We start from the raw sequence: 25405 nt of genomic DNA on the forward strand, positions 1-25405 counted from the left end.
ACACAGGCCAGACACAGTGGCTCACACCTGTAATCCAAGCACTTTGGGAAGATGGGGCAAGTGGATCACTTGAGGTCAGGAGTTCGAGACCAGCCTGTCCAATATGGTGAAACCCTGTCTCTACTAAAAATAAAAAATTAGCCAGGTGTGGTGGCGCGTGCCTATAATCCCAGCTACTCGGGAGGCTGAGGCAGGAGAATCGCTTGAACCCAGGAGGCGGAGATTGCAGTGAGCCGAGATTGCACCGCTACACACCAGCCTGGGGGACAGAGATTCTGTCTCCTCACTAGAAAAAAAGAAAGAAAAGAAAAAGAAAAAAAGAAAGAAAAGAAAAGAAAACTGAAGCACAGAGAAAGGACCTTAAACTTGCCCAAGGTCACAGGAGGCCGAGCAGAGCCCAGGTCTCCTCAAGGCGCCTGACACGCAGGACTGGGGGTGTCTCATCCAAAACACTGTCTCCCCAACACGGTGGTCCCCTCTGGGTGAGCAGGGGCTGGGGGAGCCGGAATAGAGCAGGATTTATTTGTTCAGCGGATGCTTGGCCCCAGCTTCCTGCCTAGGGGGTCTTATAGCTTTGTTTTATAGGAGGGAATCTGAAGCTGAGAGAGGGAAGGATGACCCGAGGCAGGAGAGAACCTGGGCTGGAACTCTGGTCTTACTTGACCACAGAGCAGCTCCCTCCCCATTTCTACCAAATTAGGGGATTCTCTGGGGCTACGAGAGTAGGGACAGAGATCTCTCTCTCTCTCTCCGAGTCTCTCTCGGCCTTCATCTCTCAGTTTCCTTCTGTCTGTCTGTCTCTTTCCACATCTTTCTTTTTATTGAAACGGAATCGCTCTGTCGCCCAGGCTGGAGTGCAATGGCATGATCTCAGCTCACTGCAACCTCCACCTCCCAGTTTCAAGCAATTCTCCTGCCTCAGCCTCCTGAGTAGCTGGGATTACAGGCATGTGCCAGCACACCAGGCTCATTTTTGTATTTTTTAGTAGAGACAGTTTCGCCATGTTGGCCAGGCTGGTCTCAAACTCCTGACCTCAAGTGATCCTCCTGCCTTGGCCTCCCAAAGTGCTGGGATTACAGACGTGAGCCACTGAACCTGGCCACTCTCCACATCTTTCTAGCAGTTATGAGGTGCACATGACGGGGGCCGGTGTGGGGGAGGTGGCCTAGCCCCAGTGATGTTGGTCCCCTCTCCACAGCCTCACTCCCCCAACCTGGCCTTGTCCTCTGACCACTGGGAGAGCAGCCTGTTCCTTCCCCACCCACAGAGAGCCTGTAATCAGCTCCCCCAGGCTGCAGCCAAGGCCAGCAGCTAGGCCTGGGAGTGAGGGGGCTCTGTCCTCGAGGGCTCCAGCCAAGCCCTACCCAGTGGTCCTCCTCCACCAGCCTGCCCTGGGGCCCCCACAGTGGCTCCCTGAGAGGTCTCTGGCCCACAGCCCTAACCACATGCCTCCCAGCTCACACACCCTCTGAGGCTCCCCATCGCCCCAAGTCCAGCACAAACCATCGTTTCCACTGAATTCCTTTATTCAGTCAACAAACACTCCCAGAGCCCCCTCTGCGTTGAGGCCTCAAGGAACCCTGAGGTCAGGGGAGACAGCTGGACACAGATACTTCCTCAACTCCAGGGTCACAGTGGGGCTGGAGGGAAGGACAAGGGTGCAAGAGTGGTGGGGGTATATGAGGGAAGGCTGCAAGGATGTGGTAGCTAGAGTTTAGAGAGATGGATAAGAGTTTTCCAAGGAGCAAAAGTGGCAGAAAAGCAGCAGGAGCTTAACCTGCATGAGAATCCCTCTCACCAGTCAGAAAGTTGACCCTGCACAGCCAAGGGGTAAGCTCTGCCCATTTTGCAGGTGACGGAACTGAGACCCAGAGAGGGAAAGGAACTTGCCCACCGTCACACAGCGTAGAAGGGGCAAAACCCTAGGCTCCAATACCTGGACTCTTAACCTCCTTACTCTGAGCCTTCTCACACTTGGCATGCTGTTCCCTCTGCCAGGAATGCCTTTCCTTCCCTTGACTTCGTGAAAAGTTCCTGCCAGGTTTGGTGTCATCCCTTTGTGCCCCTTGTAGGGTGAGGACAGAAGGGGTCCCATTGGACAGGTGGGAAAACTGAAGCCCTGGGATGCTCAGGTACCATTAGGGTGGACTGGGACCCCAGCCCCTCCTGCCCCCTTACAGGACACCAAAGAGATACACGGGCTACCCCAAAAGACAGAGTCCCAGCCAGGGCAACAGCTCTTGTCCTTGGCTTCCTCCAGAGAAACAAGAGATCGGGGAGCAGAAGTCAGATCATATACATTTAAAGCTACATGAATGTCCCCATTGAAAATAAGACAGGAAACTCAAAACTGGGTGCCTGTAGTCCCAGCTATTTGGGAGGCTGAGGCAGAAGGATCACTGTAGCCCAGGAGTTCAAGACCAGCCTGGGCAACATAGCAAGATCCTGTCTCTTAAAATTAATAATTATAAATTAAAAAAATAAAAGCCCGGGCGTGGTGGCTCATGCCTATTATTCCAACACTTTGGGAGGCTGAGGTGGGAGGATCACTTGAGGTCAGGAGTTTGAGATCAGCCTGGCCGTCATGGTGAAACCTCATCTCTACTGAAAATAAAAAAAATTAGCTGGGTATGGTGGTGCACACCTGTAATCCCAGCTACTCAGGAGGCTGAGGCAGGAGAATCGCTTGAACCTGGGAAGCAGAGGTTGCACCGAGCCGAGATCGCACCACTGCACTCCACCCTGGGTAACAGAGCGAGGCTCTGTCTCAAAAATAAAAATAAGAATAAAAAGAGAGAGAGAGAGAAAAGGAAATTCAGGGGGCCAGGGCTTGAGGGCATAGGAAGATGGGAGGGTCTTAAATTTGGTTCCTTGCTTCTTTGGACCAGGACTCAGAGAATGTCACTGGCACATCTGCCAATCTGTCTTGAATCTTAACAGATTGCAAAGGCCACAGGCTATTCCACAAGCCACGGGAGCCCGCCAAATGCAATGTCATGGGGGTGTTCCTGAAGTAGAGGACCCTTATAAAGCCTCTGAGGCCCAGAGAGGGGCAGCTCCCTGTCTAAGGTCACACAGCCAATCAACAGAGACCTAATCCAGAGGTCTGCCGGCAGGAGCTATAAAAAGGACAGGGAGTGTGGTTTGCCCTCTGGGTGAGCAGTGAAGGCGTGAGTCTCACACCCCCGGCTTCCGCTCCATAGCATGTCCAGCTGGGGGCCCAGGGTGCTGAATGATGGGCGGTCCTGTGGGCTAGGGGCCCAGCACAGCTTCATGAGCTCGTGAACCTGAGGAGTGGGGGACAGAGAATGGGGTCATGCCTGAGCAATCAGAAGGACACGACTCCCATTCAGTGTATTTGTTTTTGTTTTTTTGAGACAGAGTCTAGCTCTGTTGTCCAGTCTGGAGTGCAATGGCATGATCTTGGCTCACTGCCACCTCCACCTCCCGGGTTCAAGCAATTATCCTGCCTCAGCTTCCCAAGTAGCTGGGATTACAGGTGCGTGCCACCACGCCCCGCTAGTTTTGTATTTTTAGTAGAGACGGGGTTTCACCATGTTGGCCAGGTTGGTCTCAAACTCCTGACCTCAGGTGATCCACCTGTCTCGGCCTCTCAAAGTGCTTGGATTATAGGCATAAGCCACCACACTCAGCCCCATTCAGTTTTAAAACACAAATGGCCGGGCGCGGTGGCTCAAGCCTGTAATCCCAGCACTTTGGGAGGCCGAGATGGGCGGATCACGAGGTCAGGAGATCGAGACCATCCTGGCTAACACGGTGAAACCCCGTCTCTACTAAAAATACAAGAAAATTAGCTGGGCGAGGTGGCGGGCGCCTGTAGTCCCAGCTACTCGGGAGGCTGAGGCAGGAGAATGGCGTGAACCCGGGGAGGCGGAGCTTGCAGTGAGCCGAGATCGCGCCACTGCACTCCAGCCTGGGGCACAGAGCAAGACTCCGTCTCAAAAAAAAAAAAAAAAAAAACACAAATTAATTTCCATCCCATCTCTGCTCCAAAACCTCCCATGGCTCCCTAGGGATCTCATTTATTTATTTATTTATTTATTTGAGACAAAGTTTCGCTCTTGTTGCCCAGGCTGGAATGCAGTGGTGCGATCTCGGCTTACTGCAACCTCTGCCTCCTGGGTTCAAGTGATTCTCCTGCCTCAGCCTCCCAAGTAGCTGGGATTACATGCACACACCACCATACCTGGCTAAGTTTGTATTTTTAGTAGAGATGGGGTTTCATCATGTTGGTCAGGCTGGTCTTGAACTCCTGACCTCATGTGATCCACTCGCCTCGGCCTCCCAAAGTGCTGGGATTACAGGCATGAGCCACCGCACCCAGCCCCTATGGATCTTAGAACACACTTCTTTCAAGACCACCCTGACCAACATGGAGAAACCCCATCTTAACTAAAAATAAAAAGAAAAAAAATTAGGCCAGGCGCGGAGGCTCACGCCTGTAATCCCAGCACTTTGGGAGGCCGAGGCGGGCAGATCATGAGGTCAGGAGATTGAGACCATCCCGGCTAACACAGTGAAACCCCGTCTCTACTAAAAATACAAAAAATTAGCCAGGTGTGGTGGCGGGCGCCTGTAGTCCCAGCTACTTGGGAGGCTGAGGCAGGAGAATGGCATGAACCGGGGAGGCGGAGTTTGCAGTGAGCCAAGATTGCGCCACTGCACTCCAGCCTGGGTGACAGAGTGAAACTCCGTCTCAAAAAAAAAAAAAAAGAAAAAAAAAAATAGCTGGGCGTGGTAGCGTGCGCCTATAATCCCAGCTACCTGGGAGTCTAAGGCAGAAGAATTGCTTGAACCTGGGAGGTGAAGGTTGCAGTGAGCCGAGATCACGCCATTGCACTCCAGCCTGGGCAAGGAGAGCGAAACCCTGTCTCAAAAAAAAAAAAAAAAAAACCACCTCTCTCCTGATGCCCTCCTTCGCTCATCTCCATCCCTCCTTGCCTCATTTGTTCCAGGCAGTCACACCTGCCTCCATCGCACTGGTGCTTAAACGCACCCAGCTCATTCCCTCCCCAAGGCCTTTGTCCCTTCCGTGTCTTCCACCGGAAATTTCTTCTCCTAGCTTTACTCGTGGGTAGGCTTCTCCTCCTTCCAGCATCGCCCCCCGTAAGAGGCCCTGTTTGACCACCCCCACCCCACCATTTCCCTCTGTTCATCTCTTTCAAGGCACTTACCACTACCAGAATTTGCTCACTATGTTGCCCAGACTGGTTTGAACAGGAGGTGGAGGTTGTAGTGAGCTATAATTGCGCCCCAGCCTGGGCAACAGAGTGAGCCCCCATCTCTATGCTCTGACTTGCCTCACAGCAAGAGAGTAGCCAAGTGGGGGGTCAGGATCCTCATCAGCCTCACACTCTAGCCTCTTTCTCAGTCCAGAGACTCAGGCGCCAGCTGGCTTGCCCGAGACCCCGGCCCAATCTACAGACTGGGAAACTGAGGCTGGCGCTCACCTCAGCAGGGCAGGCAGGAGGCGCCGGCAGCCTCTGGCCCTCCTCCAGCAGTTCCAGGAGGCGGCAGAGGGCGGGGACATCCCGCTCACATCCCATCATCCGCAGAAACTCCTGGAGTCAAGGAGGAGCGCATGTGGTGGGGGAGGGGCCTCCGTGGGTGGAGGGGGAGGGGCCGCCCGTGGTGTGGGGAGGGGCCACCTGTGATGGAACGGGGAGGGGCTGCCTGCACCGTGAAGGGGTCAGAAAAGTGAGGTAGGGTCCTCCCCACTGAGGCCTATGATGCTGGGACCAGGTGACCCCATGCTAAAGAGGGACGCAGGCGCAGACAGGTTGGAGACTGGCCACGAGGGGCGTGGAGGGAGAAGGAGGCTGGGGGCCCACGGGAGCCGACTCACGGCCGAGGGGCTGCAGCTTTTGTCGCAGTAGGTGAAGAGCTCGTACAGGACGACCCCGAAGCTCCAGACGTCTGACTGGCGAGAGAAGATGTTGTCCGAGAGGGATTCGGGGGCATACCTGGAGAGGGGACAGTGAGGTCTTGAGATGCGAAGGTGGAGAAAAGACAGGAAGAGGGGGGCAGCCTTGGAATGGGGAACTGGTCAGGGTAGGTGGGGACTGTGTGCAGGTCAGTCCCGTCTCCAGGGTCTTGCTTTCCCTGGCTGTGGGATGGGCGGATTCTCCAGCTCTGGGAGGTGCCTTGGAAGAGCCAAGGGGAGGGGGCGGGGCCAGCGTGGAGGGGCGGAGATGGGGCGGAGCCAGAGTCGAGGGGGGTGGCCAGAACTAGGGGAAGGGCGGAACTAAGAGGGGCCAGCACTGAGGGGCGGAGCCAGGGTGTTGGAGGGGTGGGGCTCTTAAGTTTGGGCGGGGCGAGAGCTGAGAGAAGGGCGGGGCTAAGGCTGGGGGCAGCTGACAGCAGGGCTGCAGGAGAGGAGGAGCCAGTGCTGTTGAGGGGGCGGGGCTCTGGGGGAGTGGGAGGGGCCAAAGCTGGAGCGGAGGAAGGGCGGGGCTAAGGCTGGGGAACAAAGCGGCGGCAGAGGGCGGGGCCATGGCTGGGAGAGGAGCCAGAGCCGTGGGGAGTAGGGGCGGAGCCTGGGCACGGGTTCCCCACCAGAAAATGGGGCTCTGGCCCGGCTCGCGGACCACGTAGTAGTCTTTGTCAAGCGGCAGCAGCTTAGCTAGGCCGAAGTCAGCGATCTTGACGTGTGCCTCGCTCTCCACCAGGATATTTCGGGCGGCCAGGTCGCGGTGCACGCAGCGGCGGGAGCCCAGGTACTCCATGCCCTGTGGGCGGGCGGTGTGAGCGTGCAGAGAGGATCCCAGGCTAATCCGGCAGGCACCCCAAGCCTGACCTGGACTCTAACCCTAACCCAGACCCCAACTCTAACCCTACCCTCGAGCCATCCTTCACTGAAGTTCTGATCCTGAACCCTAAGCCAACCCCACCACTCCCGAGACCTGGACCCCAAACTTCACTCCTCAGCCTTCACCGCGACCTCCACGCAGACCCCTGCCCAGGCCGAGCCAGCTGAATCCCCACAAGTCCCGGAGCGCCCCCTCGCACCTTGCAGATCTGCGAGGAGTAGAGCAGGAGGCGGCTGGCATCCAGGCGCGCGCGGTGCCGCTGCAGGAAGTCGCGCAAGCAGCCGCTGGGCAGGTACTCCATGACCAGCCGCAGGCTCTGGCGGCCTGGAGAAGGCAGGAGCTGTCACAGCAGGGCCCAGCTGTGCTCCTCCCCTCATTCTTCCCCCGTTTCACAGTGGGACCTTGTGTCCCTCTCGCCCTCAGTTTTGCTGACTGTAATATGGGAACCGCGACAATTACACATGGCTAATATCTCGAGTACTTTCTACAACATACATTGATGTGTTTATATATCACAGCCAGGCGTAATGGCTCACGCCTGTAATCCCTCACTTGAGGTCAGGAGATCAAGACCAGCCTGGCCAACATGGTGAAAACCCATCTCTACTAAAAATATAAAAATTAGCTGGGTGCGGTGGCACACTCCTGTAATCCCAGCTACTCGGGAGGCTGAGGCAGGAGAATCACTTGAACCTGGGAAGCAGAGGTTGCAGTAAGCCGAGATTGAGCCACTGCATTCCAGCCTGGGTGACAGAGCGAGACTCCGTCTCAAAAAAAACCAAACAAACAACAACAACAAAGTAAATATCACAATGACCCATTTTTCAGCTGGAGAAACTGAGGCTCAGAGAAGTTAAGGTTGCACAACTGGTAAGGGGTAGAGTCAGGATTCAAACCTGTAACCCATGTGAATCTGGATCAATCAATAATCACGTTCCCAGCCTACCTAAAGTGGCCTGGCAGGAAGGTAAGAATGTGCACTTTGAAAAGCACCCATACGTCTCAGTTCACTCATCCGGGACCTGGCTCACCCGGGCCGTAGCTGACACCACGATACTTGACAATGAAATCACTGTGCAGTGCTTTGAGGATCTGAATCTCCCGCTGGAAGTCCCTCTGCTGGTCTGGCCCGCTGTGCTGCAGCTGTTTCACGGCCACCAGGGCACCTGTGTTGTCGCCTAGCGGGTCATAGCGGCACAGCTCCACGCTGCCAAAGTTGCCCTGGGGGATAGCAGGACTGGTGTCCAGTCATCTGGATGCTGCTCTGCCCTCTCCAACCCATCCTGGCCCTGCCCACCTTACCTTGCCCAGCTGTGAGATGTACTTGAGGTGTCTCTCCTCGAAGATCGTGGGGTCTTGGCAGGCATAGAGCTGGGCACCATTCCACAGCCCATCACGAGGTGCCAGGGCACCAGGTGTGGGGTCTGAGAGGAGCTCATAGTCTGGGATGGGGACATGGGCAGTGGTAAGCAGCGCCTCTCATCCTGGGCCCCACTCCTGAGTTGACTTGCGGTGCAACCTCCATCTGCATATTGACCCTCTCTGTGCATTATGGCAGGGCCATTGCAAGCCAAAGGGTACCTTGTGGAGACTGGAAAAAGTTGTCTCCCACTCCATCCCAGGCAAAGGAAGCCTCCTTGTGCAGTGCACACCCTGTGCAACTCCACATGGCTACAAAGATGGAGGATATAATGAGAACTCATTTCCCCAGTTCCACTGCTATGAAATGTGGCCACATGACTGAGCTCAGGCTGATGGACAAGATATGCTGGGTGACCCTCCAGTCGTGGCCCATGGAAACCTAGTATGGGGCCCTTCACACTCTCTCTTTTATCCACAAAGGATCCAACAGAGACCCAACACCAGAGGTGAGTGCAGCCACAAGGTGAGAGGTTCCTGTGGGCCTGGACACCCTCATCGAATAAAGACTAAATATCACACTGGGTATGGTTGTGTGTGCCTGTAATCCCAGCTACTTGGGAGACTAAGCCAGGAGGATTGTTTGAGCTGGTAATTCAAGACCAGCCTAGGGCACACAGCAAGACCCCATCACAAAAAAAAAAAAAAAAAAAATCCAGCCAGGCGTGGTGGCTCACGCCTGTAATCCCAATACTGGAGGCTGAGGTGGATGGATCTTTTTGAGACTGGGAGTTTGAGACTAGCTCAGCCACCATGTCAAAACCCTGTCTTTACTAAAAAATACAAAAATGTAGCCATGTTTGGTGGCACACCCCTGTAATCCTAGCTACTTGGGAGTCTGAGGCACAAGAATTGCTTGAACCAGGGAGGTTGCAGTGAGCCAAGATCGTACCACTGCACTCCAGCCTAGGTGACAGAGGAAGATGGTGTCTCAAAAATATAAAATAAAATAAAATAAAAATGCATACAGGCATGCATCACCATGCCTGGCTAAATGTTTTTTGTTTTTTGTTTTTTTTTTTAATTTTGAGAGATGGAGTTTTGCCATGTTGCCCAGGCTGGTCTGGAACTCCTGGGCTCAAGTGATACACCTACCTATAGCTGGAACTACAGGCATGAGCCACTGCACCCAGCCAAACATTTTTTTAAAAGAATGAAATGGGCCAGGTATGGTGGTTCATGCCTGTAATCCCAGCACTTTGGGAGGCCGAGGCGGGAGGATCACTTGAGGTCAGGAGTTCGAGACCAGCCTGACCAATATGGTGAAACCCCACATCTGCCAAAAATACAAAAATTAGCTGGGCATGGTGGCATGCACCTGTAATGCCAGCTACTTGAGAGTCTGAGGCAGGAGAATCCCTTGAACCAGAGGTTCAAGGAGGCAGAGGTTGCAGTGAGCCGAGATTGTGCCACTGTACTCCAGCCTGGGCAACAGAGCAAGACTCTGTCTCAAAAATAAATAAATACATACATAAATAAAATATCATCATGTTGAAACTTGAACTGAGGGGACTGTTTGTTACAGCAGCCATTGAAGCTCACACTGACTGTCACAGTCACCAGCCCCTCCAACCTTGCCAGACACACAAGGTGTGGCCTGCTGCAAACCACACTCCTTCCCCTGGGCCTAATATGACATCACCTTCCCACCCAACCTGGCCCAGCGGGCACCTGAAGAGATGAGGCTGTTGAGGTCACGAATGACGGCTCGGAAGGAGGGCCTCTGGACTGGCTCATAGGCCATGCACTGTTGAATTAGCAGGGCCAGCTCTGTCCACTTGGGGGCTGGCAGCTGCTGCCGGTCCTCATAAAATTGGAGTTTCTGAGGGTGAGAGGAGGAGTTGGTAATTCCCAACCCACCAGACGCACCCCAATCTCCCCAAACTGGATATCAGTCTACCCTTCTGTCAAAGTGGGGACTCGGAGACCGATGCCAGGTGAGAGACTCTGACCTTAGCAGGATCCAGGGCGCTGATGGGCATGGTGACGCCACTAAACACCTCCCAGACCGTGGCGCCGAAGCCCCACTTGTCAGCTTCCAAGCTAAGTGTCTGGGCCTTCCGAAGACACTCGGGAGCCACCCAGGGGATCCTGTCGGTGAGCACTGAGGGAATGGAAGTGGGATCAGGCATCCGCTTCCTTACCCTGTTCAGCTCCTCCCTCCTCCACCTCCAGGAACTTACTCTCCAGGCTTAACACAGCGGGGCTGACCCCAGGGTCACTTAGCTTGATGAAGGGCGGGCTCCCATCAGTGCCCTCCCGAGCCAGGAGCACCTTCCGGGCGGAGACATTGCCATGGGGGAGGCCTTTGTCCTCCTAAGGGGGCCAGGCATAGGGAAATGCCAGGGAGGATTTAATGAATGAAGAGTCTGTTTGGCAAACTCCTATACATCCTTCAAAGCCCATTTGGTACTGCTCAGATGGGCTTTTCCCATCTGGAGCAGGGACATGCTCCAGCATCATCCCTGACTCTTGATATCCTGTCTTGCCCCTCTAGTTCACCCCCTACACTGACCTGGCTATGTCCCTCCCCTTCTCAAACACCACCCCATCCTGTGACTCCCCAGTGCCTTTGACACAAAGTGAAGCTCCTCAACCTGGCATTCAAGGCCCTTGCTCAAGCTTCCAATGGACTTCCCTTCCACACTTGCACCCTGGTATCCTGCCAACAGAACTGCCTGATAGACCCCAGGGGATGCAACACACTATCTAGCCTGCAGGCCTTTGCCTAGGCTGTTCCCACAGCCTGACGTGCCTGCCTTCCTTTCTTCTCTTGATGAACTTCTACTCAACCTTCAAGACCCCATCTCCAATGTTCCTTCTTCTAGGAAGACTTTCTCCATGCCCAGCCTTGTCATTCACTATAGCCCCTGACATCCATGAATGACTTGTTGTCTTCTAGTGTTCTCACAACCTCAACCTAAAATGCCCTCCCCTTGAACATTTACCAAACTCCTATGCATACTACAGAGCCCACTCCCAATTCCTCTTCCACCCAGAGAAAGCCTTCCCTGGGAATGGAGGGTGGAGCAGGCAGAGGAGCACTCACCAGATAGTTGAGGGCGTAGGCCAGCTGTTTGACCACCTGCAGCTTCCAGCTGGCTGGCACCAGGTGGCCACGTTTTCGCAGATACGTGTCTATCGCCCCCAGGTGTACAAATTCTTGCACCATGGTGCCTGGTTGGCAGCAGGGAGAGGCAGGATTGGGTGTGTTGAGCAGGTTCTGCCAACACCCTAGCTCTCAGGGTCTCTCAAACTCTCATCTCTGTTCCCTCCCCTGCTACCTCTGTTCATCCTGTACTCACCTCTCCTCCCACCTCCATCTCTGAATGATTTGCCTGGAATGCCTGGAAGGTGCTGAGCCCTTTCTGTATCTGTATCTCACTTTTCTTTCCTTCCTTCCTTCCTTCCTTCCTTCCTTCCTTCCTTCCTTCCTTCCTTCCTTTCTCTCTCTCTCTCTCTTTCTTTTCTTTTTTTTCTTTCTCTTTCTTTCACAGAGTCTCACTCTGTTGCCCAGGCTGGAGTGCAGTGGCGTGATCTTGGCTTACTACAACCTCCGCCTCCCGGAGTCAACCTATTCTCCTGCCTCAGCCTCCCAAGTAGCTGGAACTACAGGCGCATGCCACCACACCCAGCTGATTTTGTATTTTTAGTAGAGACAGGGTCTTGCCATGTTGACCAGGCTGGTCTTGAACTCCCGATCTCAGGTGATCCACCCGCCTTGGCTTTTCAATTACAAGCGTGAGCCACCATGCCCAGCCTTTGTATCTTACTTCTAACCCTTTGCATGTTCTGTGTCCTCTGCCTAGGACACTCCTCTTCCTTTCCTAATTCACACTTGTCCTTATCTTTCCAGCTTAGAATGCATCTGTCTGCCCACAAGCATTGCCTGACCCCCAGGCTGGCCCCGCAGGCTCTCTGATCATCCACAGTGCCCCATGCTGCCCTCCTCGCCCCTCATCACACCCTGCCTGTCACATTCTAGCCTCTGTCCCCAGCTCTTGGCCCATCCTGGACTCCCAAACAATGAAACCAAGGCTCAGAAAGGTTATGTGACCCGTGCAAAGCTGCAGAGATTAGAAAGCCAGGTTTGTCTGACTTCAGATCATTCTGGGGCTGAGTATGGGTGGGAACCTGGAGCCACTTTCTAAGCAGTGATGATGAAGAGACATAAATAAAGGGTTATGAACGTGGCCCCCATCCACGGAGGCCCAGTGTGTTGCTGGTGCTGTCATATAGAGGCTCAGAACAGAGGCGGGAAGAACAGCCTGGACTTGGGTGAGGCAGGGGTGGGGTGGGAGGGTGAGGGGCTCTCACTGTCTCCAGCCATGCACACGCCATGGAGCAGCACGAGATGCCGGTACGACACTTGGCTCATCAAGCTCGCTGCTTCCAGGAATGACTGCGGAAGGTGGGAAGGGAGAGAAGATACGTGGGTTCCTTCCACTCCAACAGTCCCAAATTTTGGGCTCACAAACCTGCCTTAGGTGAACATCTGGCCACAGTTCACCTTTGGCCCTGGAGTCTGTCATTGGTGCACACAGCACTACCATGATTTTCTGATACAGGACGGAACTTCCCACTATCATCTACCTTTTCTTTTTTTTTTTTTTTTTTTTTTTTTGAGATGGAGTCTCCCTCTGTCACCCAGACTGGAGTGCAGTGGCGCGATCTTGGCTCAGTGCAACCTCCACTTCCCAGGCTCAAGCGATTCTCCTGCCTCAGCCTCCCGAGTAGCTGGGATTACAGGCATGCACCACCATGCTTGGCTGATTTTGTATTTTTAGTAGAGACGGGGTTTCTCCATGTTGGTCAGGCTGGTCTCCAACTCTCAACCTCAGATGGTCTGCCCGCCTCACCCTCCCAAAGTGCTGGGATTATAGGCGTAAGCCACTGTGCCCAGCCTAAAATTTGTAAAGATGAGATGTCGCTAGGTTGCCTAGGCTGTTCTTAAACTCCTGGCTTCAAACCATCCTCCTGCCTCAGCCTCCCAAAGTGCTGGGATTACAGGCATGAGCCACCACGCCCAGGCCCCTGTGTGTTTTTAAATTTCTCTATATCCACGACCCCCTCTCCAGCCAGCCCTGACTCCAAAAGTCTGGTCCCCACCACTCTCACCTCCATGCAGTTCTTGTGCTTAGCATCCATCACTTTTAGCAGCACCTCTGTCTTTCGGGACTCCCCATCCACCACCTCGTGGCGACAGCCCCGGTAAATCTTGGTGAAGGATCCATGGCCCAGGTTCTCATGCTGAATGGTGAGGGGACAGCAGAAGAGGCCAGTGAGGGGGTTCCTGCAGGATCCCAGCCCAAGTGATACATAGCTGCTAGCCCCATTTTACAGATGGGAAAACCGAAGCAAGGCAAAGCTATAGCATGTGCCTGCGGCCACACATCTGAGTCTCTGGTCCATAGACTGAGGTATCGCCCCATTTCCCAGGGCCCCTTACCCACTCTAGGCTGTCAGCGGGGATCTTGTGAAATATCATCTGACTCAGCTGGCATTGGGATTGGGGCTGAACCAGGGAGGACGTGGGTGGGCTGCGACCTCTCTGGACCACGATCAAGTTGGACTTTTCTATGGGGAGAGGATGAGGGACAAAAACCAGAAATCAGCGGTGAAAAGTCCCCAAGGGTTAGCTAACTCATGCCTTAGTTTGGGGTACCTCTAGAAGCTGCCCCTGATGAAGACTCCAGGGCACATGGTTTTCTGTTGTTGTTGTTTTTGTTTTGTTGTTGCTGCTGCTGTTGAGACGGAGTCTCACTCTGTCACCCAGGCTAGGGGGGCAGTGGCGAGATCTCAGCTCACTGCAACCTCCGTCTCCCGGGTTCAAGCGATTCTCCTGCCTCAGCCTCCCGAGTAGCTGGGACTACAGGTGTGTGCCACCATGCCCGGCTAATTTTTTTTTTTTTTTTTTTTTTTTTGAGACGGAGTCTCGCTCTGTCGCCCAGGCTGGAGTGCAGTGGCCTGATCTCAGCTCACTGCAAGCTCCGCCTCCCGGGTTCATGCCATTCTCCTGCCTCAGCCTCCCGAGTAGCTGGGACCACAGGCGCCCGCCAGCTCGCCCGGCTAGTTTTTTTTGTATTTTTTAGTAGAGACGGGGTTTCACTGTGTTAGCCAGGATGGTCTCGATCTCCTGACCTTGTGATCCACCCGTCTCGGCCTCCCAAAGTGCTGGGATTACAGGCTTGAGCCACCGCGCCCGGCCCAATTTTTTTTCTTTATTGAGACAGAGTCTCGCTCTGTCACCCAGGCTGGAGTGCAGTGGTGCGATCTCAGCTCACTGCAACCTCTGCCTCCCAGGGTCAAGTGATTCTCCTGCCTCAGCCTCCAGAGTAGCTGGGACTACACGTGTGTGCCACCACACCCGGCTAATTTTTGTATTTTTAGTAGAGATGGAGTTTCACCATGTTGGCCATGCTGGTCTCAAACTCCTGACCTCAAGTGATCCGTCTGCCTCAGCCCCCCAAAGTGCTGGGATTACAGACGTGAGCCATCGCACCTGGCTGGCATATGGTTTACTTCAAAGGAGATCCAGAAAGCCCTCACAGGGATTTGGGATGAGAGACAAGGAAGGAAGGAGCCCTGCAGGGCGCTTTAATGAGCAAGTGGCACTGTGGACAACCAGAGCTCGGTTCTATTAGGGATTCTGGGAGACTCTGAAGAACTCACATCTCCGAGTTGTCCCATCAGAGGGGTTTGTTGAAGAGTGAAATGCACCCAGAGCTGAGAGATGGAGAGAGACTAGGTGCAGGTGACATGGCTCACATCTAGCTGTGCCTAGATCAAGCCAGACCTAAAGGTTATATATCTCTAACTTCCTGAGCCAATAAATCACCTTTTCTTCCCTAACCCACCTTGATCTGCAGTTTCTGCCACTTGCCACCCACACAGGAGTTGTCACAGACATAGAAAGCCAGGGTCCCAGATCAGCCACTCATTTCAGGGGAGGAGGGGGCTCACCTTTGGGTCTGGGGATACAGCAGGAGGTGAGGGTCACTGTGACCCCATCTACGTGCAGCCCCCCATCCCAGCAGGCTGCCAGGAGCTCTCGAAGACTGCTGTGGGATCGGCTGAGGCCAACCAGAAAGAAGCTCCCTGTGGGGCTGCGCCGAATGAGGCAACCCTTATAATCAGGACCAAGGGGGGTCTGCAAAAGAGGAGTGAACCCTGAGTGGGAGTGAGCAACACTCTCCCTCTGAGTCCTTCTTCCTTTTTTTTCTTGGAGACGGAGTCTGGCTCTGTCACCCAGGCTGCAGTGCAATGGCACGATCTCGGCTCACTGCAACCTCCGCCTTCCGGGTTCAAGCGATTCTCCTGCCTCAGCCTCCCGAGTAGCTGGGACTACAGGTGCGTGCCACCACGCCCAGCTAAGTTTTGTATTTTTAGTAGAGACAGGGTTTCACCATTCTGGCCAGGATGGTTTCAATCTCTTGACCTTGTGATCTGCCCACCTTGGCCTCCCAAAGTGCTGAAATTACAGGTGTGAGCCACTATGCCTGGCCTTTTTTTTTTTTTTTTTTCTTTTGAGACAGAGTCTCGCTCTGTTGCCCCAGGCTGGAGTGCAATGGCATGATCTCTGTTCACTGCAACCTCCATCTCCCAGATTCAAGCGACTCTCCTGCCTCAGCCTCCTGAGTAGCTGGGATTACAGGCTTGTGCCAACACACACAGCTAATTTTTATATTTTTAGTAGAGACGGGGTTTCACCATGTTGGCCAGGCTGGTCTCGAACACCTGACCTCAGGTGATTTGCCTGCCTTGGCCTCCCAAAATGCTGGGATTACAGGTGTGAGCCACCATGCCCAGTCTCAGTCCTTCCTCCTAAAGCACCACAAACTCATTCCAGTCTCTAGACCTTTGAATATGCTGTTCTGTTCACTGAGGGTATCTTTTCCCTCCTATTCTTCAGGAACCAAATGCTGACTGATCTTTTAAATCTCAACTCAAATGTCACCTCCTCCAGAAAGCCCTCCACTACCCACCCTAGCCGTAGACCGACCTGTACACAGACAGTGAGGAGGAAGCTGTCAAAGTCCTGGGGGCTGCGGCGGAGAACATAGGAGCCAGGACGTGAGCCCCCAGTCTTAAGCTTGTTTATGGCAAAGTCCAGACTGTGGGGAAAGGTGAGAGGGAATGGGGAGGAGTCAGAGACAAAAGAAGACAGAGAGACCTGGGTTCAAATTCAGGTACCTCTGTAGCCCTGGGATCCTTGCCAGGTGACACTTTCCCCCCATTTATAAAATTAGCCATGGGCAGGGAGTGGTGGCTGAAGCCTGTAATCCCAGCACTTTGGGCGGCTGAGGCAGGCGGATCACGAGGTCAGGAGATCAACACCTTCCTGGCTAACACGGTGAAACTCCGTGTCTACTAATGATACAAAAAATTAGCCGGGTGTGATGGCAAGCACCTGTAGTCCCAGCTACGCGGAAGGCTGAGGCAGGAGAATGGTGTGAACCCCAGGAAGTGGAGGCTGCAGTGAGCCGAGATCGTGCCACTGCACTCCAGCCTGGGCAACAGAGCCAGACTCCATCTCAAAAAAAAAAAAAAAAATCGGCCGTAAGTCTTGGCGTCTTCCTGAGAGATTGTCTGTTTGTTTGTATTAATAGAGACAGGGTCTTGCTCGGTTTGGTTGCCCAGGCTGGAGTGCAATCTCAGCTCACTGCAGCCACCAACTCCCAGGCTCAAGTGATCCTCCTGCCTCAGCCTCCAGAGTCGCTGGGACTACAGGTCAACCACCACAGCCAGCTGTTTTTGTTTTTGTTTTTGTTTTGTTTTTTGTAGAGATGGGGTCTCTCTTGTTGCCTAGACTGGTCTCCAACTCCTGAGTTCAAACAATCCCCGCCTTGGCCCCTCAAAGTGCTGGGATTGCAGATGTGCACCACTATGCCTGGCCCTTCCTGGGAGATTAAACAAGAGGCTGTAGGTGAAGGTGGGCGACTTATCCATCTCCAGGAAATGGCCCTAGGGTCAGAGAGAGAGAGAGAGTAGTGGTCGCCCTGTGCAGCAAAAGGAATACTTCAGCTTCACTGAGCGCTGACTGTGGGGCAGGTGTGGTTTGAGCACTTGACCCCTGTCCAGGGCTCCTGGAAGGTGAGGACACTGAAGCATGGACAACCTGCGTGGCCGCAGAGGCCAGGAATGGGGGACAGGTTCTTACGTGATGGGGCCGTGGCACTGCTCTGCCACCTCCTCCAGCAGCCTCGGCGGTGCCACCTCCTTGCAGAAGAAGTGCTGGGAGTCTGTGGTCAGCCGGAAGTAGCCGTCCACGAGCGCCACGAAAGACAGAGCCTCGGGCAGCCCCGGGAACTCGGCCTCCTGCGAGGGACAAGCGTCAGAGCCCAGTGCAACCGGAGGGTGCCGGTCCCGCCCTCGGGGTAAGGCTGGAGGGGAGGGGGATCCTGCACCCACCAAAATCTGGTTGTCTGTCCTGGTGACAGTGACCAGGCGGTGCTCCCCGGCCGGGCCAACGCGCGGGGCCTGCTTGATGCTAATGTCTACGATTTCTGGAAAGTCGCAGAAGGGCTGGAGGACCTGGGAAGGAGGGGGATACCGAAGTGGGGGCCCTGCTGGATCCCACCAAACCATGCCCATGAGCCCCCCAAACCACTCCATCCCCTTCCTTACCCCTTTCCCACTCAACCCTTCCAAGCCGCGCCCCCTCCTATCAACTCCAACCCTCTCAACCCCTCCCCTGCCCATCCCCAAACATCTCCCACCCACTCTGCCAATCCCCGCCTCCTTCTCTCTGCTGGTACCCCGCTCCTTGATCCCTGCCCCACTTCGCAGCCTCCCAGGTTTCGGAGCCTCACTCCGTCTCTTAGTCCTGCCTCATTCCAGCGCCCACCCACCCACTCCCTCCTCAACCCCTCCCATTTTCATTCCGGCGTCGCTCAGCCCCACCCTTCACTCAGTTTGCCCCTCCCACTCCCGTAGTCTCCTCCCTTCCTAAGCCCCGCCCCTCCTTAAGCCTCGCCCACTTCCTCATCTCTTTCGCTTTGGCTCCGCCCCACATCCCCGCCCACTCTCCGGCCCCTCCCGAGCCCCACCCCACGTTGGTCCCGCCCAGCGGAGGGTCCGCCCTCACCTCCTGTTCTCCCTGGGTCCAGGCGATTCCTCCGTCACCAGCCACGCGGAGCAGCCCCAGCCCGTCCTGGCCACCAGGGACCCCAGGGAGGCTCACGTGGAAGGTCTCGGCGGCCCCAGCCGGATCCAGCCGCTCCAGATCCATAATGTACTTGGCCATGAGCGAGTGCCGGTCGGCCTGGCAGGCGGCCACGCGGCGCAGTGCCCTGCGCACTGTCCTCCGAATACGCCTCCGCGTCACGAAGCTCAGGCCCTGGATCAGGTCGCGCAGGCTTGGGGGCAGGCAGGCCTTGTAGCTGCGGGGGTTGGAGGGTAGGGAGCCGGTCTTCAGCGTCGGGAGGAGTCACCGCGGGGACACACACAAACCCAGGCTTTAGGCCAGGGGCTGGGGTCCGGCCCCAGTTGGAGTAAGAGGCACATACAGACTCTCATTCAGGGTCAGGTATGGGGACAGGACCTCAGAGTAGGGGAGGGCCATTGGCGCCCACAGGTCGGACAGGGACCCCACAGGCCTTTTAGCTGGGGGAGGTCAGGTGTCTTTCGAGCTGGAGCCTGGAGGTGGAGAGGGCTGGGTTCGTGGGAGGCCCTGGGTCATGGGAATACCCTGAAAGCTTGCAGGGGAGCTCCATTTTGGGAGCCCGGCAAAGCCCCAAAGGAGCCCACGTTGTTCACTCCCAAGCAGAGGCCGTCCCCACAGTCTGGTGGCTCTCACCTGACAGTCTTCAGCAGCTCTCCTGGCCGCTGGGCCTGCTCTCGCGCCATCCGGGCCAGGTCCAGCACGGCCAGGCTGAGACACTCACCCTGCTCCTTGAGGCTGAGGCCCACAGCAAGGCGCCCACTCACCAGGTCACCGCGGTGCTGGGGGGCCGCCACAGGGAGCATCAACTGAGGCGGCCCAACTTCAAGCCCTGAAGACCCCCCAATCCTGGGCTGACCCCCACCCCTGGACTGCCACAGGGAGGGTCAGACGAGGCCCCACCTGACTGCAAGCCAGCCCTGATGTTGTCCCTCGGGCCCCCAACCCCTGGGTCAAACCCCAGGCGGAACCCCACCTGGGCAAAGAGGTGCTCCAGGACTGGCAGGTCAAGGATAGCGCTGGCCAAATCCTTGCGTAGCCCGAAGCGGTGGCACTTGTCCAGCCCAAACCAATTGGGGAAGTAAAAACTGTTAGGAGAGGAGAGAACCCTGGGATGAAAGTGCAACCCAGCCTCAGTAGGAGTGACAGTATGGTGGTGGGGCGGGGAGGGGGGTACAGATTCTGCAGAGGCCTCACAGAGCCCAGCTTGTACCTTTAATTTGCTGTGTGACCTTGGGCAAGTGACCCACCCTCTCTGTTCCGTTTCCTCATCTGAGAAATGGGTAGTGATCATATCCTCCCTGGGACGGGGGTATGGGCACCTCAAAATGCAAGGAGATGATAAAATTGTACAATCCCTGGAGGCTGGGGGGGCACTTCCTACCGAATCCTGTAGAGCAGGACTTGGGTGCTGGCATCCTCCACGGAGAAGATGTGGCTCGGGGGGAACCAGTAGGACAGGTCCTCCGTGGCCAGAGCAAAGAGGGAGTGGTACACAGGCAGGATGCCTACAGGGGACGGTCCCATCAGCTTCCTCCTGAGTCACCCCATCGGTGGCTTCATGAGTGCCAGGATCATACCCAACCATCCAGATCCTTCCATACCTCAAGAGATGACCAGCTGTTCCCTTCATGTGCCGTCACACCTCTCAGTCTGCACAGGCCATTCCCTCTGCCTCAGAGGCTCACCCTGCACACCCTTCTCCATTACCAAACTCCTACTCATCCCCCAAAGCCCCAGCTCCAATGCTGACTTCTGCAGGCAACTATTCCAGCTCCCAATCTTGGCCCCACACAGCCCTATCCTTTCCTCTGGCCCGATCTACTAGAGATGCACTCACCGCTGGCCTTGGCAGCCTGCACGCACAGGTCCTCAGCCAAGTGGTCCCCAAAGGAGAAAGATAGGCGCTGGGGGGGCCCCGGGCCCCGAGCGGGCAGTAGCACGTGCAGGGCACCAGCCTCCGTGGACAAGAGGCTGCAGGAGCGCTGAGGGATCAGGGGTGTCTCCTCACTCGGAGGTGCCATGAGTGCAACTTGCCTGGGCCACAGAGAGAAAAAGCCCTTCAGTCCTGCTCAGAGAGGACTGGACTTCTGAGCGGGGAGGGCATGGAAAGGAGTAATGGAGGCCAGGCACGGTGGCTCATGCCTGTAATCACCGTATTTTGGGAGACCAAGGCAGGGGGATCACTTGAGGTCAGGAGTCTGAGACCAGCCTGGCCAACATGGCAAAACCTTGTCTGTAAAAAGTGCAAAACTTAGCTGGGTGTGGTGGTGTGTCCGTGTAATCCCAGCAACTCAGGAGGCTGAGGCAGGACAATCACTTGAACCCAGGAGGCGGAGCTTGCAGTGAGCCAAGATCATGCCATTGCACTCCAGCCTGGACAACAGTGAGCCGGTCTCAAAAAAAAAAAAGAAAGAAAGAAAGAAAGGGCCGGGCGCAGTGGCTCAAGCCTGTAATCCCAGCACTTTGGGAGGCCGAGGCGGGTGGATCACGAGGTCAGGAGATCGAGACCATCCTGGCTAACATGGTGAAACCCCGTCTCTACTAAAAATACAAAAAACTAGCCGGGCGTGGTGGCGGGCGCCTGTAGTCCCAGCTACTCGGAGGCTGAGGCAGGAGAATGGCGTAAACCCAGGAGGCGGAGCTTGCAGTGAGCCGAGATCGCGACACTGCACTCCAGCCTGGGTGACACAGCGAGACTCCATCTCAAAAAAAAAAAAAAAAGAAAAAGAAAGAAAGAAGGAAAGCCTCCCTGGGATGGGCCCAGGAGGAAACCGACCCCCTGCTTCCCAGCTCCCAACACCTCCCACCCTCTCGCTCACTTGCCCTCAGAAACCTCAGCGCTCAGGGCCCCCAGCTGGGTGGGGCAAGTGGTGGGGCTTCGAGTCCCCTGAGAAAAATCGGGGAGAAAAAGCAGGTCACTCAAATTGACCTGAATGAAGAAGATCTGAAGAAAATATCGGGAAAAACAAACACAAACAAACAAAAACCTATGTTCCAGCAGGGCGCAGTGGCTCATACCTGTAACCCCATCACTGTGGGAGGCCAAGTAGGAAGGATAGCTTGAGACCAGGAGTTTGTTTGTTTGTTTGTTTGTTTGTTTTTTTTGAGACGGAGTCTCGCTGTGTCGCCCAGGGTGGAGTGCAGTGGCCGGATCTCAGCTCACTGCAAGCTCCGCCTCCCGGGTTTTTACGCCATTCTCCTGCCTCAGCCTCCCGAGTAGCCGGGACTACAGGCGCCCACCACCTCGCCCGGCTAGTTTTTTGTATTTTTTAGTAGAGACCGGGTTTCACCGTGTTAGCCAGGATGGTCTCGAACTCCTGACCTCGTGATCCGCCCGTCTCGGCCTCCCAAAGTGCTGGGATTACAGGCTTGAGCCACCGCGCCCGGCCCAGGAGTTTGTTTTACGTTTTTTTGAGACAGAGTCTCGCGCTGTTGCCCAGGCTGGAGTGCAGTGGTGTGATCTCAGCTCACTGCAACTTCCGCCTCCCAAGTTCAAGAGATTCTCGTGCCTCAGCCACCCCAGTAGCTGGGATTACAGGTGGGCACCACCATGCCCAGCTAATTTTTTTGTATTTTTAGTAGAGATGGGGTTTCACTATGTTATCCAGGCTGGTCTCAAACTCCTGACCTCAAGTGATCTGCCTGCCTCAGCCTCCCAAAATGCGGGATTACATGTGTGAGCCACCACGCCTGGCTGAGACCAGGAGTTTGAAACCAGCCTGGGCAATATAGTGAGACCGCCTCTCAAAAAGAAAAAAAAGCCTTGTAATCCCAGCACTTTGACAGGCGGAGTCGGGTGGATCACTTGAGGCTAGGAATTTGAGACCTCATCTCTAAAAAATTAGCAAGGCACGGTGGCACACCCCCATAGTCCCAGCTACTTGGGAGGCTGAGGCGGGAGGATACCTTCAGCTCTGCAGGTTGAGGCTGCATTGAGCTATGATCACACCACTGCATTCCAGCCTGGGCCACAGAGCAAGACCTTATCTCTAGAAAAAAAAACAACAACAACACGATACAAAACTATGATCCAAAATAATGCCCCAGGGCTGGGGTGGGGCGGCATTAATAAGGGTTTTTGTTGTTTCTGTTTTTGTTTTTTTTGTGAGACAGAGTCTAGCTCTGTCTCCCAGGCTGGAGTGCAGTGGCGCGATCTCGGCTCACTACAAGCTCCGCCTCCCGGGTTCACGCCATTCTCCTGACTCAGCCTCCCGAGTAGCTGGGATTACAGGGGCCCGCCACCACGCCCGGCTAATTTTTCTATTTTTAGTAGAGTCGGGGTTTCACTGTGTTAGCCAGGATGATCTCGACCTCCTGACCTTGTGATCCACCCACCTCGGCCTCCCAAAGTGCTGGGATTACAGGCGTGAGCCACCGCGCCCGGCCCAAAGGGACACTTTGATGTCACCAATGCCCAGACCAAGAATGAGCACATTCCTAGTCCCAGGAACCTTGGAGAAGCCCCATGTCTCCCACAGAGAGATGATGCCTAGTTTTGCCCTTTATAGAAATAAAATCACACAGCATGTCCTCTTTATCTTCCCCTCAACATCAGTCAATCAAGTTGTTTTGTTTTGTTTTGTTTTGAGATGGAGTCTCGCACTGTCACCCAGGCTGGAGTACAGTCGCACGATCTTGGCTCACTGTAGCCTCTGCCTCCTGGGTTCAAGCTATTCAGTCTCAGCTTTCCGAGTAGCTGGGATTACAGGTGCGCACCACTGTGCCCGGCTAATTTCTGTATTTTTAGTAGAGACAGGGTTTCACCATGTTGGCCAGGCTGGTCTCAAACTCCTGACCTCAGGTGATCCGCCCGTCTCAGCCTCCCAAAGTGCTGGGATTACAGGCGTGAGCCACCTCGCCTGGCCTTTTTCTTTTTTTTTTTTTTGAGACGGATTCTCATTCTGTCTCCCAGGCTGGGGTGCAGTGGCATGATCTCGGCTCACTGCAAACTCCACCTCCCAGGTTCAAGCAATTCTCCTGCCTCAGCCTCCCGAGTAGCTGGAATTACAGGCACCCGCCACCATGCCTGGCTAATTTTTGTGTTTTTAGTAGAGATAGGGTTTCACCATGTTGACCAGGCTGATCTCAAACTCCTGACCTCCAGTGATCCACCTGCCTCGGCCTCCCAAAGTGTTGGGATTACACGCGTGGGCCACTGTGCCCAGCCCCAATCAAGTTTAAAATAAAGCTTCAGTGGCAATGGTGCCCCGCTGCAATCCCAGCTACTCAGGAGGCTGAGGCAGAGGGATGGCTTGAGGCCAGGAGTTAGAGACCTGCCTGAACAACATAGCAAGACCCCCTCTCCAAAACCAAAAAAAACTTAACAACATATATTTTTTTTAATATTGAACGAAAACAATGAAGTCAGAGGTGATGTTTGGGCCCAGAAAACGCCATGGGTTTTTTTTGTTTGTTTGTTTTTTAAAAATGTTTGTAGAAATGGGGGTCTGGCTACATTGCCCAGGCTGGTCTTGAACTCCTGGCCTCAAGCTCTCTTTTCGCCTCGGTATCCCGTTTATAATCCCCAGCGTTCTACATCCTGGCATGGTCGGGCACCCTGTGTCTGGACCAGGAAGGCTCGGAGGGTCGGGGATGGGAACTCCACCCCCCAACCCCTCCTTCCCACCCCTCAACCTCACTTCCCCCATTGCACACGCGCAGTGACCCCTCCAGGTCCGCAAGGCGGGCAACTCCCAGCCTTATTAAAAGCTGAGGTCCAGAGAAGCGAGCAATCGGAGGATGCGAGTCCCAGCTTGCGTCTGTCTGGCAGCTTTCCTCTGAGGCCTGGAAGGCGAGCTCACCTTTGCCCTGGCAGTACCCTGTGCCAGCCCAGCCATCCCCAGCCACCACCGTCCTCCCCCAGTGTCTGGGCAGAGCCCTGCGGCATCACCAGCTCTTACCTAGCAGGCAGGGACCCTGGACCTTCGAAGGGAGAGCAGAGCCGGGAGGCAGCGAGAGGAAAGTCCCACTCGGCTCCTTCCTGTGTGGGCCCCTTGGTTTCCTGAGCCACTGTCATTTACCGAAAGTCAGGGCCCTGTGGGAGACGGGGGCGGGGAGGCGGCCAAGGAGGGGCAGAAAGTTCCGGAAGCCTCTGCAGCAGCCGCCCCGCTCAGACAGGCTGCTGGAGACCCCTAACCCAGAGGAACCGATGATAACACAGAGAAGGGTCTGGGTCACACCGGGGGCTCAGCCGACTCTAGACCCACTTGTTAAGTGGGGGCTCTGGCCCGGCCCTTGTTGCCTCAGTTAATCCATCTGTCGCATGTGTGAGTTGAGCACCCAGTGGAACTAATTTTGCACCCAGGGAAGGAAACCTGGCTGGATTTGCCCAGGAGGGAAGCAGGGAAGTTGCCCCAGAGGAAGGTCAAGTTCTTCTTTGAGGTATTTCTCCTTTAAGACTCAGGGAGACACTGGACGCAGTGGCTCACGCCTGTAATCCCAGCACTCTGGGAGGCTGAGGCAGGCGGTCACTTGAGATCAGGAGTTTGAGACCAGCCTAGCCAACATGGCGAAACTCCATCTCTACTAAAAATACAAAAATTAGCCAGGCGTGGTAGCCTGTGGCAGCACTTTGGGAGGCTGAGGTGGGTGGATCACTAGAAGTCAGGAGTTTGAGACCAGCCTAGCCAATCTGATGAAACCCCATCTCTACTAAAAATAGGAAAATTAGCCAGGCCTGGTGATGCCTGTAATCCCAGCTACTCGGGAGGCTGAGGTGGGAGGATTGCTTGAACCTAGCAGGCAGAGGTTGCAGTGAGACGAGATGGCACCACTGCACTCTAGCCTGGCAACAGAGCGGGACTCCATTTCAAAAAAAAAAAAAAGACTCAGGGAGAGATAATGACCCACTTCTGCCTTTGGTGCCCTGGGCCCAGTCCTAAAAAACCAGGTGGATCCGGCCTGGCCTCTTGGAACTTGTGATCTGGCCCCGAGACAATGAGCAAATGAAGGAGCCAAATCATCGCAGATAACAAAGAAAGCCAGGGTGTC

The 25405-nt window shown here is 55.1% G+C and overlaps 2 protein-coding genes across 8 annotated transcripts in view; one reads left to right on the plus strand and one right to left on the minus strand.

The window, feature by feature from the left end:
- The window catches only part of CCDC124 (coiled-coil domain containing 124), a 166795-nt gene that overhangs the window by 45817 nt on the left and 95573 nt on the right, over window positions 1–25405 (plus strand). Inside the window, exon 1 of one of the 3 annotated variants that reach the window (XM_077978486.1) lies at window positions 14026–14036. The exons of the other annotated variants lie outside the window; for them this stretch is intronic. The gene's annotated coding sequence lies outside the window, so the exon portion shown is untranslated. Of the gene's footprint in view, window positions 1–14025; window positions 14037–25405 lie in introns of those variants that run through there. 3 annotated transcript variants of the gene reach the window in all.
- JAK3 (Janus kinase 3) lies at window positions 1510–24473 on the minus strand. Of its 5 annotated transcripts, none has more exons than XM_077978375.1 (25): window positions 24316–24444; window positions 22322–22404; window positions 20253–20449; window positions 19797–19949; window positions 19389–19500; window positions 19049–19194; window positions 18338–18632; window positions 17662–17784; window positions 17411–17568; window positions 16253–16364; window positions 15214–15400; window positions 13700–13827; window positions 13369–13500; window positions 12568–12652; window positions 11300–11427; window positions 10434–10566; window positions 10203–10354; window positions 9922–10072; window positions 8134–8273; window positions 7863–8052; window positions 7031–7155; window positions 6578–6750; window positions 5868–5985; window positions 5473–5583; window positions 1510–3288 (listed from the first exon to the last, which is right to left on the minus strand). In XM_077978375.1, exons 4-25 carry the CDS (start codon window positions 19937–19939, stop codon window positions 3121–3123), a joined length of 3210 nt encoding a protein of 1069 aa, XP_077834501.1. In that variant the 5' UTR covers window positions 19940–19949; window positions 20253–20449; window positions 22322–22404; window positions 24316–24444; the 3' UTR covers window positions 1510–3120. The 5 variants fall into 5 exon arrangements, with proteins under 5 accessions (XP_077834501.1, XP_077834500.1, XP_077834498.1 ...); XM_077978374.1 differs by having other exon boundaries at window positions 19797–19920; window positions 24316–24443; XM_077978372.1 differs by lacking the exon at window positions 22322–22404 and having other exon boundaries at window positions 19797–19920; window positions 24316–24473.

The sequence above is a fragment of the Macaca mulatta genome, chromosome 19 (genome assembly GCF_049350105.2).
Source record: "Macaca mulatta isolate MMU2019108-1 chromosome 19, T2T-MMU8v2.0, whole genome shotgun sequence".
NCBI lineage: Eukaryota > Metazoa > Chordata > Mammalia > Primates > Cercopithecidae > Macaca > Macaca mulatta.

Bases quoted from the DNA above. Each gene is read 5' to 3' on its own strand.
- JAK3 (XM_077978372.1), bottom strand. From the start codon at position 24,431: ATGACAGTGGCTCAGGAAACCAAGGGGCCCACACAGGAAGGAGCCGAG. The intron at 8,053-8,133 runs GTAAGGTGGGCA...GCTATCCCCCAG, and splicing joins ACATCTCACAGCTGGGCAAG to GGCAACTTTGGCAGCGTGGA. The intron at 5,584-5,867 runs GTGAGTCGGCTC...CCTTGACTCCAG, and splicing joins AAAGCTGCAGCCCCTCGGCC to GAGTTTCTGCGGATGATGGG.